The 16,686-nt window shown below is 40.1% G+C and overlaps 1 protein-coding gene across 3 annotated transcripts; it reads right to left on the bottom strand.

The window, feature by feature from the left end:
* Positions 1-1,361: 1,361 nt before the first annotated feature.
* On the bottom strand, positions 1,362-15,290 carry boka (BCL2 family apoptosis regulator BOK a). Of its 3 annotated transcripts, none has more exons than XM_028587411.1 (5): positions 15,235-15,290; positions 9,462-9,808; positions 7,446-7,574; positions 3,549-3,712; positions 1,362-1,957 (listed from the first exon to the last, which is right to left on the bottom strand). In XM_028587411.1, exons 2-5 carry the CDS (start codon positions 9,673-9,675, stop codon positions 1,832-1,834), a joined length of 633 nt encoding a protein of 210 aa, XP_028443212.1. In that variant the 5' UTR covers positions 9,676-9,808; positions 15,235-15,290; the 3' UTR covers positions 1,362-1,831. The 3 variants fall into 3 exon arrangements, with proteins under 3 accessions (XP_028443212.1, XP_028443211.1, XP_028443213.1); XM_028587410.1 differs by lacking the exon at positions 15,235-15,290 and adding an exon at positions 10,063-10,221; XM_028587412.1 differs by lacking the exon at positions 15,235-15,290 and adding an exon at positions 10,063-10,221 and having other exon boundaries at positions 9,504-9,808.
* Between the last annotated feature and the right edge of the window lie 1,396 nt (positions 15,291-16,686).

Raw genomic sequence — 16,686 nt, 5'->3', positions numbered from 1 at the left:
TTTATTATTGTTAGTATTTACAGTTGCAGATGACAAACATTTGTTTATATTCTTACACTTCTAGTGCTGCATGCCATATAAAAGTAAATCTTTTTCATGGAATAAATTCTACTTACAAAATGAAATGTTATCAAAGTGCTCTAACTCAGAGAAAATATACTGTAAATGCATTACTGCAATTAAAGCAATATACACAGCCTTACAGTGACCAATGAAGAGAATGAAACGTTGCATGAAATGTATAGTGCTGCCGAAATGCATGTAATTGTACATATTTGGAGGCTCAATTCCTCCGATTCATTAGGGACTGTACAACAATTATTGGGGTAGGAAAGGGGGCAGAATCTTATATTTGACTTTAAAAAGGCATAAATCTTTTTTTCTTTTCTTCTTTTGATTTGGGAAAAAAATGCAACACTCTCCCCCCAATATCTAAACATACTCAGAGTACTAAGTGGATAAAACTCGTTTCATTAGAGGAAAAGCATAAATAATTCAAGATGTTGTGCCCCGTTTTAAACATTAATACATTAATAGGACCCCAGTTAAAATGTTTCATTTCACTTCGCCAATTAGTAGAACAAGTTGGAAATGTGTGAATCTGAACTTCAATTGTATTACAGGATAACACATTATGATGGGACTACCATCTCTTCAGCAAAAATATGTTTTCATGCAGTCCCTTAATTATAGGAAAACATGTTGTATTTTGCAGTTATCTAGCATGCACTATAGTCTGTTGGGCCATATGTGCCAACCAGGTGAGAAGTGGGCTACGTTCAGACTACAGGCCAAAGTGGCCCAAATTTTTTTGGGGTCAAGGACCAAGGAGTTTAACGCGCTCGCAAGTCGGGGTCGCCCCGTGGTGCAATGAAAGTGAAAGCCGGCGTGCGCCGGCTGAGGTGGGATCCCGGTCCCTCGGGGTCGGGCGCACCACCGGCCCGAGTCGCCGCACCGCCGGGGAGGTGGAGCGTGTGCGAGGGCGAAGCCAGAGCGGTGGAGGCCCGTAGCGGTCCTGACGTGCAAATTGGCCGTACGGTCACACAGACCTCTTTAGTGAAGCTGCAGCCATAACCCCGCAAATTTGTCTCTCTTTCTCTTCAGTCTTCTCCTCCTCAGCACCTGCGCATTAATGTTATGGCTGCCATTACACAAACATTTTAATACAAAATAAAAAAATAAAAGCTGAATAATAAATAAAAATGCTGACTTCCTCCATAACCTCCCTAACTTTAGCACAACAGCGTGCTGCCTCTGATGTCATTGTTATTGTTCTTTTGCGCATGCGGGTCAGTTCAAAACCGCAAACAGTTCACACTGGAATCTGATATAGGCCACATTTTAAAAGGTAATGTGAACAGCCAAACAAAAGATCGGATCTGAGCAAAAAATCTGAATCAGGCATTAAGACTTGCGGTGTGAACGTAGCCTTATTTTCAAAAACCAAGACCTCAGGAATGGCCTCAGGACTCCAAAGTAATATTTTTAATTTACAGTAGTTGTCATTTTCTACCACTAGGGGCAGCCAAATCACTGCCCAACAGGCAGCAAAATGTGTATTTCTTCTGTTTGTGAAAAAAGAAATGAAGCTAAAAACACGGGGTTATTTTAGACATTTACATCAAATGTGTGCCATAACCTAACCATTGACAATAAATAGTCAATCTAGCATATGAAGCAGAAGAAGAATGGAAAGTCTGTGAAGGGTTCATCCACGATCAGTGCAAATGAGTGTAAACATAATCCAAAGCAGCGGATGCCTTAGTGGTGGTGGTCGTGGTGGTGTGCAGTGCTGGTCAGTCTGCAAAAATCCAGTGTGTGGCTTTGTCTTTCACTTCTCCCTGAGGAGGTATAACACGGTGGCCTTCAGATAGTGTCCAAAGGCACAGACAGCAGACACCAGCCAGTGAGAGTGAAAGCTGGGATCAGTGTTCACCACACATTTTGTTACATCCACCTGTAACAACACAGAGGACACAGAGCTCACCAAATCAATCCAGACTGTGGAATGGAAGGAAACAAAACAAAAAGTCCCATTTGAAGCAAACACGCAACGAAAAGCCCTTATAAATCCCACGTGTTCTTGATTTGTAAATATTCTCGGAATCTGTACTGACAAGATGTGCAACTTGCCCACAAATATGTTATTTCAAAGCCAAAACCTACTCTGTAATCCCAGCAATGCTTACTTCAATAATCTACTTTAACTAGATAACTAGAACACTTTCACAGACAATGAGATTTCACAGAGAGCACAGTTAACTGTCCGTCCTGACACTAAACACTTCCCCCTCTTCAGATCCTTCATATCACAGAATGTTATTTAGGTTTCCAACACGCTGACATCATCTTCCACTGTAGAAATATTACAGTTTGAGTTTAGACTGCGACAGGTCCCTCATTTGTGCTTATGAGGTCAGTTATACAATGCATTGCTATTCATTTTGTCACACTCCACTTCTCTTCAAAACAAACCTTACTTGGGTGCCATGTCTCTGAGTGCATGGGCACATTTGTTCACTTGTTATGCTCTTTCCAGCAGAGCAGAACCCAGGCAGAGGCACGTTGCCAGGCCTTGTTCCTTCTTGTGCTCTTAATTGTTTCTGCAGGATTTTGTCAGACAGACTTTTTCCATTAACGGGATTCTACAGAAGACACATCCAACATTCTGTCTGAAGCTGTGGAATGGATTTGTTGGGAAATTGTCAATGCACAGCGTATTAATCCTCATACGACCAACTGTGATCATACAACCTTCTCAATGATGTGAACGCTCGCAAGTCACTAACATGGGAATCTTTCCCATCTCTACCATTCATCCCACCCCAATATCATAAAATGATATAACAAAATATGACATTTATCTTTAATCTGTATTGTATTTATAACTTGTGATCCACATTTATCTTGTATCATACGGTAATATATTTTCTGTTGTAGCTATTGCTAAGTGTATCAGTATAATATCAAAGGGACCTGCATCTGTACGTCATATCCAGCTAATCTTCAGATAACAGGGGGAGAGCTGGCTCAAAATTCATTAGAGCTGAAACGATCAGTCAATTTATTGATTTGTCAATTGACAGAAAAATGTACTTTTCTTTTAAAGATATTGTTCTGGCATTTCTGCTTTATTGGATAGTGTTAGCTTGGAGGGAGACTGGAAAATCAGGGGAGAGAGAGAGAGAGAGGGGGGACAACATGCAGCAAAGGTAACAATATTTAGCCTCTAATATTCATAACACACCCACCGACCCATCCAGAAATTTGAAGAAAAAATAAAAATCTGTGGCACTAGTTCACTTACTTTATCACTTCAAGCGCAATATAATATTTCTATAATAGCAATGCTGGAACTTAGAACAGACAGATGTGGTAAGTTTAGTGATTTTACAGTGATTTTATTTTGCCACATCCAGCATGTCGCAAACGGGACAAATTACACCACCTTCAGTTTACCACTGTGAAACTAGAGGCCTTAGAGTTATTTCATCATTAACACTCACACAAACAAGTGATCCGGTTTAAAAAAAATTACGTTTCCTTACCCAGCCCCCTCTCCTTTTTAACCAGGAGGTCAGGCTCTTGCGGACAAACTCCCCCATGCAGTCGACAATGGTATGGACCATAGCTGGATGACCGTGGCGAACGCAGTCCACTGCCAAGGCTCCTGCCACGGCATACAAAGAAACCACCTTTCCCCATGTCACACCTGAAAGGAGACGCACAAGTTGTGGAGCCAAATAAACTAACATCCTCACTCAAAGCTTTATGCACAATAGTCATGTATTGCTGCTATCTGATGTATGAACACACTGCCAAATTTTGCAAACAATGATTATTTGATGATTTGAGGGTTCTTGGAAAATGGTAAATCAAAGTGGAGCGACTCTGCTCATTTTAAGGAGTTTTTAGTGCAGCAAACATCTGTCAGCAGCTCTCCTCAAAGATGGATGAACAAACTATAAAACCTCAGCAGAAGCCAAGCATTAGGCCGACATGCCTGTCTGTCCCACAGAGAAGAAAACCCAAACAGCAGGAAGGCAGTACGCCTCGCTAGATTAGTGAGCAGATCATTTTTCCAACTTAGTTCACATGTTGAGAAAAGCTTTCTGCCACCGCACCATTTACAGTCAAAGCTTCAGACTATTTTTGCAGTGTTTACATGTCAGATACAAACTGAGCCTCAACTCCATCCATCTTCTGCAACTGTCATCCGACTCATTCCTAGGATCTCACAAAACGGAGAGTTCATGTTTCTCTTTAACTGTGAAATCTGGAATTTGCAGAATGATATTCTACATTGTGTGCACTTGCAACAGAAATTAAAGATCTGAGAAGTCTGACAGCTACGTCAAGCTCTAGCAATTCTGGATCCTACACTAACATTTCCCATAATGCAACTCAACTGTGTCTTTGGTTACAACCTCCCTGGCTGTTAAATGCCTGTGTCTTATAAACTCCACACCCCGAGTTTGTAACACAAATTTTCAATTAAAATAATTGAATTCTCGGGGCGCCCTGGTAGCTCACCTGGTAGAGCATGCGCCCCATTTACCAAGGCTCACTCAGTCGCTGCATGTCATCCCCCTCTCTCTCCCACTTTCCTGTCTTAATCTGTCATATCAAATAAAGGCCATAAAAGCCCAAACAATTCTCAAAGACCAAGCGGAGATAACCCTGATGGGGGTATTTCTCATACTTTATAAAACACCTTAAAAGCCATAGACTAACTGTTTTCACAGACTAAGTAGTACTCTTCAGGACTAACTGACCATTATATGGAAACCCCCCCTTCACTGCCGCCTTACATTGGCTTCCCCCCCCCCAGGAGCTAGCTTTGCTGATACTGCATACAGACTAACATGGCCCACCAGTTGTGCTACAGTAAAGCTATCAAGGTGCCCCTATAGAAAAAAATACATGCTTCACTTAATGTAAGGGCAAAAAGGAAACATACAAGTGACCATTCGGATGCCCCCTCAGATGTGGCACTACAGCACCCCTTTTGGTAAAAATGATCACCTTTATTAGTTACTTTAGTAAAAGGGGTACTCCAGTGGTTTAGTATTTCACTTTAACTTTTTAAGTTTAAATTTGGAGCCGTACGCCAAACGACCGACCAGTCAGCGTTGGTTTTGAGGCGGGTTTAAGTGTGACGCAACGAGAAGCGACAGTTCAGTCTAAACAACATGGCAGCTTCCACGGATGAGATGAATGTAGCTATCGCGCAAGTTTAACCGAATTAGAAAGTATTCCTTCATTGAAAGAAGAGCAAAAAACGGCATTTGAGGCTTTTCTCGGAGGAAAAGATGTTTTTGCTCTTCTCCAGACTGGTTTTGGCAAGAGTTTGATCTAATTGGTTGATTTGGCCCGTCTATCCCTAAAATAGGTGGTGATAGACAGATGGTTTATCCAATCAGCTAACCAGTATTTCCGCCCCTTCCCAAAAGTTCTCCAACGGAAAGTTCCCAGATGGATATGCCGAGCAAATGCGAAGCAATCCATCTGGCGGAGTCAGGTTAGCAGAAACATGCCATAAACCCAACAACACTGATATACAGTATTATCTCCTTTTAAGATGAGATGATGATTGACATGGTGATACTTAGCAAACAGCTGGGGTTCAATTGGAATGGTTATTGGGCGAGGGGTGGGGGTGTTCTGGTTTCAGGGTTGCTAACTACCAGAGATTGGAAGCAACCTGCCACAAACTAGCGTGCATCATTTTGTAACAGCAGAATATTAGAGCTATTTACATTCTGTCAGTTTCTGACCTATTTTTCTCCCTATACCTTGCCATCGACCTATAACTCTCTGCCATCTGTGATGTCTGACTGACTGACTGACTGACTGACTGACAAGTGCACTGAGGTCACTTATTTTTTATGTTTTATGGCGGGTGGCAACCAGCGTTAAGGTGCATTACCGCCACCTAGTCTGCTAGCTAGCTTTTAAGGAAACCCTTTTGACAAAAACATGTTTTAGTCATTGTCTCAAATATTAAGACTGAGAAAAGTGTAACAATATATACATTGTTAAAGTCAACCGTAGGCCTATGTGCCCCTGGCCCCATTTACCACTGCCTATAAACACATCCAGCGACTGCAGTCAAATATTTACTCTCCTCTTTCCTCTGGTCTGGTCTTTACCAACTCCGGAGGGAAATATCTGGCTCTTAAGCTGCTCAGTGCTCCACTATCTTTGCTATCCAGTCGCTAACTTTGTCAGTCTGCTGTTTGGCACTGGAAAGGAAGTTTACTGCAGGTTTATCAGAGCTTTTTTTCCAAGCTGCCTGTGCTTGGAAACAGCACTTGTGAAAGTGATGAGACTGAACCACAACAATACAGTTGATGGCTATGAAACCAAAACAATAAGCTAAAAGACACTACAAGCTCCGTATAGATAAGGGGTACTGAGAGTCGGGTGAGAATTCTCTGTGGGTTTGACACAACGAGTGACAACTTACACATTACAATTGGTGATTAATATAAAATATACTGATTAGAGCAGATTGAATTAAAAGTTTCAAAAACGGGCAATGGTGTAACATGTTTTAGCGGTAGTTTATCTGTGCCTCGTGACAAGCAGCATGACGTTTGTGAAGCTCATGCACATTAGACACGTCTATGGTCATAATCTCCTGCTGTCCATGACTTCCTCTTCAAACAGTGACATGTCTTGACTGACAGTTTTACGCCATGTCTAAATTTACACTGTAATCATTGAGGGCTACATTTTCAACCTGCAAATTGAAACTAAAGCCTACATGCTATTTATTTCTCCCCCTGTAAATCTCAGAACATTCTTGGATTAAGATAGATATTCTTTAAATTAAATGTTTGAAGTAGTCAGTGGTATTTCTTAGTAACTCTGCACATACTAACGACCACACTAACCTGATTTTCTTCAGTGTGCAGTTGATTCCTAATTAGTTTTTTGTAGCAGATTGCTTTGTTAGAGTCCCTAAGGTATAAACCAACTGAGGCTCATGACTGAACTCCCTGGGTGGCGTCCAAACTGTCCGTAACAATCCCTTGCTCTGGCAGCATGTTAACCTAATATGGACTGAATGTTCTCCCTACAATTTCTTTCCTTTAAGGAGGTAATGACTGCAATAAAAGCTCTCTGACTAACTAGGGAATCCTCCATTTACCCTGCAACAGAGGTGTTTACATGAAAAAGTAGGCTAGAATTAGAAAGAAAAAAGACATAAGTTCTCCAAACCTTTGAATATCTTTATTGTATTTGTCTCAAGCTCTGAAGTTCCTCCTTCCCAATGACAACCAAATGAAGAACTTCCCTAAAAAGGACAAACGCTCTGTAATATTTCTTTGTTTTTAAGTTTGTCTATCTGATAACAAAGCACTAAAGTTAGTTCCCATCATGCAGGCCTGTATGCATGGCTTGATTTCCAATACAACCAGATTCTGATGTGGACCTACCTGTGGAGAAAATCTCCGCCGCCACAGCCAGGAAAGCATCGGACACAATACTCTCCGACGCCACTGTGATGTTGAGCTGCCGCGCTACGTTGCGGTAAACGTTGGGTCGAAGGTACTCCAACTCATCACCTGGCCACAACATAAGAGACTAAACTCAATCAAAAACATCTCTAATTGAATGTTTGGAGTGCCTCTGACTTTAAGCAAAACTATGTAACTTTTGAAAGAAGCAATAACACATTCTTCCTCATACAAATGAATAGTTGACTTCATTAGCAGTAAAATGCAGCCTTGCTTGATTCAATAACCTCAATGGTCTTGCTGCTACAGCCTTACTTGGTCTGGTAGCTTATGATAGGTAACTATTGCTGGATAACAGACAAACTGAGATCAGCTGGCAGACTATATTACTCTTTTCCACTCGTGCTCCTTTAACAATAGCTTAGCATTTTACCTAAATGCTTAACAGTAGTTCAGCATTTATCACCAACATAGTCATTCCTAGCTGCAATGGTCACTGTTTAGCAAAAACTACATGTCTCACTTTCAATTTAAAAGTGAATTCTGGTTATGATTTTCACCAAAACCTGTAAGATTGATACGTCTCTAATGACTCTTGGTTGAATATGTTGCTGGAGGCAGTTAGGTTAGCTTGATATAAAGACAGTATGGGGGTAACTACCATGGCTATGTCCAAATAACTTTCTGGAGTCCCCATTGGTTGCCTGGCAACTGGTCCCGGCCAAGATATAGTCCAGCACATACCGTAATTGTTGTTTTTACACTACAGAGTTATTGAACGGATTAAACAAGATATAACATGTTAATTAGTGAGTATTTGAGGTGCTGGTATAGGATTTTGTTACTTTTGAACAGAGCCAGGCTAGCTGTTTTCTCATGTTTCCTGTCCTTGTGCTAAACTAAGCTAACAGGCTGCAGCTACTTATTTACTGTAGGCTACAGACATGAGAGTAGTAACTTTTTAAATTGAATTTATGAGTTGTAGATGCTTTGTTGAATGACTTCAAATCCAGTTGATTTTAAAGGAAACAAAGTCCAAAAGAAAGCTAATTGACGTAATCAGCTCAGACAACTGGGTTTTGACCAAAGTTTTTAACTAATTTGGGACACTCTGTGCTACTGCCTGAAAGTGTTCCCAAACATTCCCCGTTTTTATATATAGACAGTCTCTGTTAAATCCAAGTTTCCAGTAAATTGCATAACTAAACTGGAGGTGGAGTGATAACCACAAATGGTAAAATGAAACCTCAGACAGGAGGAGCCATCTTTAGTCTATCAGTTTTCATACTGGGCAAACATCCAAATGCTACCTAGCCTAAATGAAACTGTGTCTCTAGTTTGTCTGAGGATTCCCAGGAATCACTTCAGGGTGTTCCAGTAAAAATGAAAGGTAATCCCACAACACATTTCTGAATGATGTCAAACTGTCACGTTATTGAGGTCATAGGCCCAAGCAAACCCTCGCCACCCCCGGACCTGAAAATTCTGTAAATGTTCAATTCATTCATTTTGATGTGATATTTAAAAAAAAAAAAAAAAAAAAGTTTATTATTATTACTGTTGTATGTCCTAGAGTTTGTCTAAATTAGCTTCCAAAAGCTTTTTATTTTTTATTTTTATAATTGTTCTCTTCTCTTTATTGTTAAAACTATATAAGTGGCCTATTCATGTGTATTTTTTAATTTTCCTTGGCCTAAAAGTGGTCAGATTTAAGCACACTGAGTCTACAAATATTGCTGTCTGTCTAAGCCCATTTTGTGTAACTGTAAATTATCAAATCTAAAATGCAGTTCAGGTCCCCAAATGCCCTGGAAAAATACTTATGACATCTGTGTCCACCATGGTATAAATATCAGTGTAAATATTATAGGAATATATGCCTTTGAATGCTGACATCATTGAACTCACATGTGAAGATGACCACGAGTCTCTATATAAATGACTGTCTAACATCAAGTTTACAGTGTTTGGTAGACCATCTTAACCAAAACGTACCCAGCCACAGCAGAACCGACGATATCTCTCCCAGTGCCCCACCTGATGCAGCCAGTCCATGTTCAGGTTTAGACCAGCCTATCCCGGCACGGTTCAGCCTGGAATGAATGTAGTCCCTGCACAGTGCTTTGGCCTGGGACACCAGCTCCTTGTCGGTATGTGAGCGGTCAAACACTTCAGAAGCAAACACAGACGAGCGGCGCAACATCTCCATGCCCGTGTCATCCGCCGCGGACTGCGCTGCTCACCTCCCCGCCTCCACCGCCTCTCACAGCGGCAACTTCTCCCCGGCACTTGTCCAACTCCGTTCCTTTTTAGTAGGTAGAATCAGGCTTGAGGAGATTATCCTGCATAACAAACATGCGGATTAGTTTGAAGACATCTTTTGATAGCCTGATTAAAGCTGTCCGACGCAAACTCAATCACTGAAGCTGCAGGTTAGCTATATATCAGACTGGAGAGCAGGAACATTTAGGCGAGGACAAGTTTGACACTAGACCAGTAAAGTCAGGCTATGCATGAATCCACAAAGTTACGGTTAGTGCGCCCATCGCTTTTTAGTGAAGGTAGGCTACGGACAATTAAATTAGGCTACACTTACCCAATACTTAATAAACAGGCTTAATACGCCCTCACTTAAATCCTATCCTGCATCCTATTGAGCAGAAAAGTGGTTTCGATAACTGACTTGTATAAACTGAAGATTTGCTGCCACTCAAGCCGTAAAAAATCTCTCCAGTTTATAGTCTGACAGGCTTTCCTTCTAAGGGCACTTATTGTGAAGTCCAAAGGCGGAGATAAGCAGACCAACACAAGCCCCGCCCCCATACCAACTCTCTCTCTCTCTCTCTCTCTCTCTCTCTCTCTCTCTCACACACACACACACACACACACACACACACACACACACACACACACACACACACACACAGGGGACTGGCTCTATTATGGAATGCCTGCAACACAATTACCAAATCTCAATTGAAACTATAATAATAATAATAATAATAATAATAATAATAATAATAATAATAGTTATATTAATATTAATATTATTATTATTGTATTTATATAGCACTTTTCGAGCAATAAGCACATTAGCCTATATATTCTTTTCAACAGGAAACCCACAGGTGGCTTACCAAAATAAAACATTTATTTGTGTCTAAATTGTCACAGCCCTGTCTGTGACCTCTGGATTCCCCTGTGTTTTTCTGTTTGTTTCCCTGTCTGTCTTTGCCTGTGTCTCCTCCCCTGTGTGTGTGGTCTGGTGTGTGTGTGTGTGTGTGTGCTCATCAGCAGGGGCGTGGCTCTACAGGCATTACCAGGCACACCTGACATCCATTTAAAATCAAGCTCAGTACAAGAAACCCGGCTCTCCACTCACTCATCGCCTGGCTGTTTTCTGCTCTCCATGTTGTAAGTCTTCAGGCCTAAAAACTCCAGTGAAGAATTTTACTTTGACCCGTTGTTGTACACTGCTAGAAGTAACTTCACCTGTGTCTCCTCCGTCTCCAGCACCTGCCAGAACTGAGCCTGCCTTCCTGCTGATCCTGTGCCACTACCTGCCACAAACTCCTCACCACCAGACCCCACCTGCTTTCATCGGGATTGTCTGCTCACCACCTTGATTAACTCTCTCTAACTTGAAAGTACTGAGATAAAATAAAACTTCTAACTACAATCCATTGTGCCAGTGTCTGAATATGCTACTGCGTCCAAACTGGGAGCTAATCGTAACATAAATCATCCTGAATGTGTGAGAGGTAGCCTACTTAGTGATGAAGTGCAGGCTTTAAAGCAGAGATAAGAAATTGTTAGTTGGCATGTTGCCCACAGTGAGTATATAGCCTACTAAGAAATTACTCCACAAGAGACATCTATGAAAGATTAAAAAGAAAAGGATTTGGCAAGATATAAAAGCCTTAAACTCTTAAAGGGGAACTCCAACGATTCGGTATTGCACTTTCATAAAGTTAGGGGACTTAAAGGACAAATCCGGTGCAAAATGAACCTATGGGTTAATAACACGTGTACGAGTTTGACAGTTCTCTGGGAGTTGTTTTCATGCTAATCGAATGTGACCAGTTTTATCGCAAACCGCTAATTAGCTTATAACGCTAGTTGTCGGGGCACGGGTAAAGTAAAAACAATTCGCTATTTCTATACTACTAACAAGGCTCAAAATATCACCACACTTCCACTGTAGCATAATGAGGATCCCTACATGTAAACCAAAGCATTGAAAACTTTGTAACTTTTGACAGTTTATTAAAAAGATAGTTTAGAAAGACAATACCTTTCACTTATACAGGCGGGTGCCATCTTGGGAAAACAGTCACGACCAGCCGAACAACAAACGCTGTGCATATATTTTAAAGCGCCCATATTATGCTCATTTTCAGGTTCATTATTGTATTTTAAGGTTGTACCAGAATAGGTTTACATGGTTTAATTTTCAGAAAACATTATATTTTTGTTGTAGCCTACTGCACAGCTCTCTCTCATTGCTGCAGCTCCTCTTTTCACCTTGTGTTCAGGTCTCTGTTTTAGCTACAGAGTGAGACATCTTTTTTTCTGTAATCTTTGATTGCACTCGCACATGCGCAGTAGCTCAGATCGTAGATCATGTCAGCTAGCTCCATAGACAGTAAAAGAGGTTGTTTCCTCATCTTCGGTCAGTTACAAGGCAGGATTAGCTGGGAGACTTCTTCTAAATGAGGGCGCACATGTAAGTAGTTCTTTTGTAGATTATGGTGAACTTGTGTGTGTCGTAGCAGTGCTTTGCCATTGAGAACGAGGTAGCATGCTAACGGTTGCAGTTAGCCAGCTCGTTTCTGCTAGTGACGTAGAAAGCCCCGCAGATTTTGACTAGCTCACCCGGAGACTGAAGGCAGGACACAGAAACCGTATCTCACTCAAAACAGCATGGATGGATTTTTTTCAAAGTTTGTATGCATGTGGAAGCACAAGAGACACAAAATAACACCCCAAATCCCAGAAAAAAAGTGATTTTTTCATAATATGGGCACTTTAATAAACATATATAATTCATGCATTTGAATGTAATTACATTTCACAAACGTAATTCCTATCGACCCATTGGGAAACCACGAACCATGGGAGAGTTCATGTTCACGTTGCATGGCTATCTTTTTAAGAAACTGTCACACTGTTACACTTACAAAGTTCTCAATGCTTCAGTTTACATGTAGGGACCCTCATCATGCTACCGTGGAAGTGTGGTGCTATTTTGAGCCTTGTTAGTAGTATAGAAATAGCGATTTATTTTTACTTTACCCGTGCCCCAACGACTAGCATTATAAGCTAATTAGCGGTTTGTGCTAAAACTGGTCACATTCGATTAGCATGAAAACAAATCCCAGAGAACAGTTGACTTGGTACACGTGTTATTAACCCCTAGGTCCATTTTGCACCGGATTTGTCTTTTAATGATATCACCAGGGGCGATTTTAGCCCGTTTTAAACTTGAAAAAAAAAAAAAGGCTGTGTTTGACAAGCTCCCGCAAGATCAGTTTGCGAGCCATTGCAGAGGTCCTGGTATCACCTGAAGCTGCAACATCCAGTTGAACAGTTGAACATTTAGCTAGCATGTTGGGAAATGGTCGTAACATGCCTTCAAAGTCGGCGAAGCTGTTTAAATCCTAAATGGGCATGATTATTTTCAAACCGTTCCATTAAACACTCTCATCAAGATATCTGAATGAGCTGTATTTGGCATTGGTGAGTACATTTAAAGCCAGGTCTGACACATGTCAGCTAGCTACAGCCTAGGTAAGTTAGGTTCAGAGTTCTGCATAAAGTGAAAATATTAATGATTGAAATAGTGAAACTATGTTAATATTATTATCACCTTTTTTTCCCCTTCCCTGTTTCTGCATACAGGCAGCATATTTATGGCACTGTAGAAATAGGATGTGACTAAATACTGATCCTAAGAGCCCAATTTATTCAATATTTGCATAATACCATTTCATTTGTAATACCACCTCACCTTTGTAGTAATGGCCCTGGGGCTCAGCATTAAAGTAAGTTTGATCAGAATTATTGGTGTCTTTCTAGTTACAAAATTCTGTGTTTCAGTGTTATAAGGTGAAAGCTCACACTCACCTGGTGTCATCCTATACTCGTTAGATTGTTATTCAAACGAGGAAGGTCAGATATTATGTGTTCCCTCAATGACATACTGAGTTCTGGCACATGAAATGTTACATATTTTAAGTGCTTATCAAATTGTTGTAAACTGTCTATTAACTAGACCTGTTAGATGAAGGCGGTGGAGTAAATGTATAAAGTACAGCACTTTGGTTGTATAAGTTTGAGTCTTTAAGTATTGGTCATACTTTTTGGCTACCGTGATGCCCTAGTTGATGTGGTGGTACTGTGTAGCAATGTTATTTTTCATTTTGAACGCCAAACACTGTGAGAGCAAGCAGCTACACACCTTCTTCACTCCCTAACAGAAAATCGTTTCAATAATTGTGCTTGGCAGACGAGCAATATTGTCATTTCTGGGGAAGCCACCCCACCCTGTTCATGCTGTTTGGACATGCCTGAGGAATGCCCTGCTTTGTTTAGGACTGCTCAGCAGATCAGCAGAAGTCATAAAACTGTGACTGACAATTTGATCACGAAAAAAAGACTCAGTGAGACATTTTCTTTTTCCTGTTACCTTCATTTCACAATATCTTTGCAGTAACATACCATTTCCCCATGTGTCAGCTGAGGTGTTGATACAGTATTTTACCAACTGTTTCAAACTCTAAATCACACGTTCAGTCTTCAGAATACCGACACCTCATATCAGCACAACTTTGAATGTGTATTGTGCATATCATTGCAGCATGTTTTGCATGCATTTCTCCCCATTTTCAAAGCAATTAAAGAATTGCCAGCTGCGATAAAGTGATTAGTCGATTGATATTGATACATCAATTATTTTTTCCAGCTTCTCCTATATAAGAATTTTCAGAGGTTTATACACTGTTGTTTGGACAAAACAAGCATCGTAAAGTTGTCACTTTGAGCGCTGGGTAATTGTGATGGACATTCTCACCATTTTCAGAATTTATACAAAACAATCAATCGTTTAATGGAGAGAGTAATCAGCAGATGAATCCATAATGAAAATGATTAAATGAAAAAAATACGCTTCACCTCATCCAACTAAAACAGCAAAATCCTGCTTTTATATTTATGCAATTTAATGATATAATATCAGTCAGAGGGGACATTTTTCTGCATAAAGTTAGTAATTTTACTTTTAATACTGATATACTTTTACTTATTAATATTTTCAATGCATGTCTTTTACTTTTTTTTTTACAGAGTGGTATTAATACTCTTACTTAACCCTTGTGTTGTCCTTGGGTCAAATTTGACCCATTTTCAAAGTTTTTTATTACAGAAATATGGATTTCTTTCAACCAAATTGCCCAAAATGAACTTGGATGCATGGATGTACTACGTTGTATAGAAACCATGCAACATTCTTCGCAGGCAGAGATGTATAGTAACGAAGTAGAACTACTTCACTACTCTACTTAAGTACTGAAAGGCTGTATCTGTACTCTACTGGAGTATTATTTTTTTCTCCTACTTCCACTTTTACTTGAGTACATATTTTCGATGAGTTTAATACTTTTACTCCGATAGATTTTTTATGTGCTGCATCGTTACTCGTTATTGTTGTGAATTCCTCACGCTACGGAGACTGTGTAAGTTAGTGTGTGTACGTTAGTTGCGTACTTACGTAATAAATCCCAGAGATCGCGTCGTGTTTCTTTTCATTACGGTTGCCCGTTCGCGATATTACGAATCCCACTATGGCCACGCCAAGACCCGCCCTTCAATAGCGTTCACACACTACTATTGGCCAGGCGTCCATGCATACATGTACAGGTCCTATCCCCTGACCAATCCCCTAACCCTAACCTTAACCACTCGAGGTAAAATGCCTAACCCCAACCAATTGAGCTGCTTCGTAGGGCGGGTCTTGGCGTGGCCATAGTGAGATTCGTAATTTTGCTGCCCGTTCAGAAGTCAGAGACGATGTAAGTTTGTACTCTATTTAGCTGTTACCGTTTTAACCTGTGATGTGAAGCTGCTAGTTTATCTGTATGTTGCTAGCTTGCTAACTTTCCTGTAGCTACATCACACATGTTCATAGATACACGTTACTATAGTGTGTGATACGTTTTTTGGGGCTTTAATCGTTACTGTGCTGGAGAGGATGTTCATTTTATTTGAACAGCGTGATAATTGTACATTTTATTTCAGTATTTGTTAATATTTGTTAAGTCCTTTGGCTACAGCCTTAGGCTAAACATTTGACATAATATAAACGATAGGATATGATATTCAAACTTTTGACTGCTTTCTTGAATAACTAAATAACACAGTACTTGTAGGCTACTTTTACTTTCAGTACTTGAGTAGTACATTTTAAAATAAACCACTTGCAATACTTGAGTACAAAAAATGTTGAGTAAAGAGCACTTCAACTTCTACTCAAGTCACTTTTCTGATAGAGCACTTGTACTTTTACTCAAGTATGGGTCTTTAGTACTTTATACACCTCTGTTCGCAGGTAAACTTAATGCTTTCTTTTTTTTGTCCTTTTTTAAATGGTTTTATAACAGTATCCTGACTAAACTTTGACTTATACCAGTCTGTGATCCACTAAACATCCTCTGATCAAAATAATTCATAATTTCTGCTTTGTTTTAACTCAAATTATTGATCATGTACAAAGAAAGTGTTAAAACAAGTGACAAAAACATAAAAAAAAAAAAAAAGCAAGCATCAAAAGCACCATAAACCAAGACAAGAAGTTTATGGTGGACGGCAAGACAACACAAGGGTTAAGTAAAACATCATCCTCCACAACTGCTTGACAGTTCCAATATTGATTAGAACATGATTGTACTCGTCTTTAAAGCACTGCATGGTCTTCTCACCAGCCCACTTGTCTGAAACGCTTCAGGTCCTCTGGCACTAGTCTTTTAGTCGTTTCAAAGAGTAGAACAAAAATGTTTGGCGAGGCAGCTTTTAGTTTCTTATGCTTCGAGCCATTGGAACGGTTTACTTGTGTAAATGTTAATATCTTAAAACTACATTTAAAACCCACCTCTTTAACCTGGTTTTTGAATAGAATGTTTTATGGCCTTCTTTAATTAAATCTAAAATGTTTATCTGGTTTTCA

Source organism: Perca flavescens, chromosome 9 (assembly GCF_004354835.1).
Source record: "Perca flavescens isolate YP-PL-M2 chromosome 9, PFLA_1.0, whole genome shotgun sequence".
Lineage (NCBI taxonomy): Eukaryota > Metazoa > Chordata > Actinopteri > Perciformes > Percidae > Perca > Perca flavescens.
This window is presented reverse-complemented; position numbering and strand designations above follow the sequence as displayed.

What these genes read in the sequence shown, in the direction of transcription:
- boka (XM_028587411.1), bottom strand. Translation starts at nt 9,675, where the DNA reads ATGGAGATGTTGCGCCGCTCGTCTGTGTTTGCTTCTGAAGTGTTTGAC. An exon ending in GTCGGTTCTGCTGTGGCTGG is followed by an intron (nt 7,575 to 9,461) that starts GTACGTTTTGGT and finishes TGTTGTGGCCAG; the next exon opens with GTGATGAGTTGGAGTACCTT. An exon ending in GGCGGAGATTTTCTCCACAG is followed by an intron (nt 3,713 to 7,445) that starts GTAGGTCCACAT and finishes GTCTCCTTTCAG; the next exon opens with GTGTGACATGGGGAAAGGTG.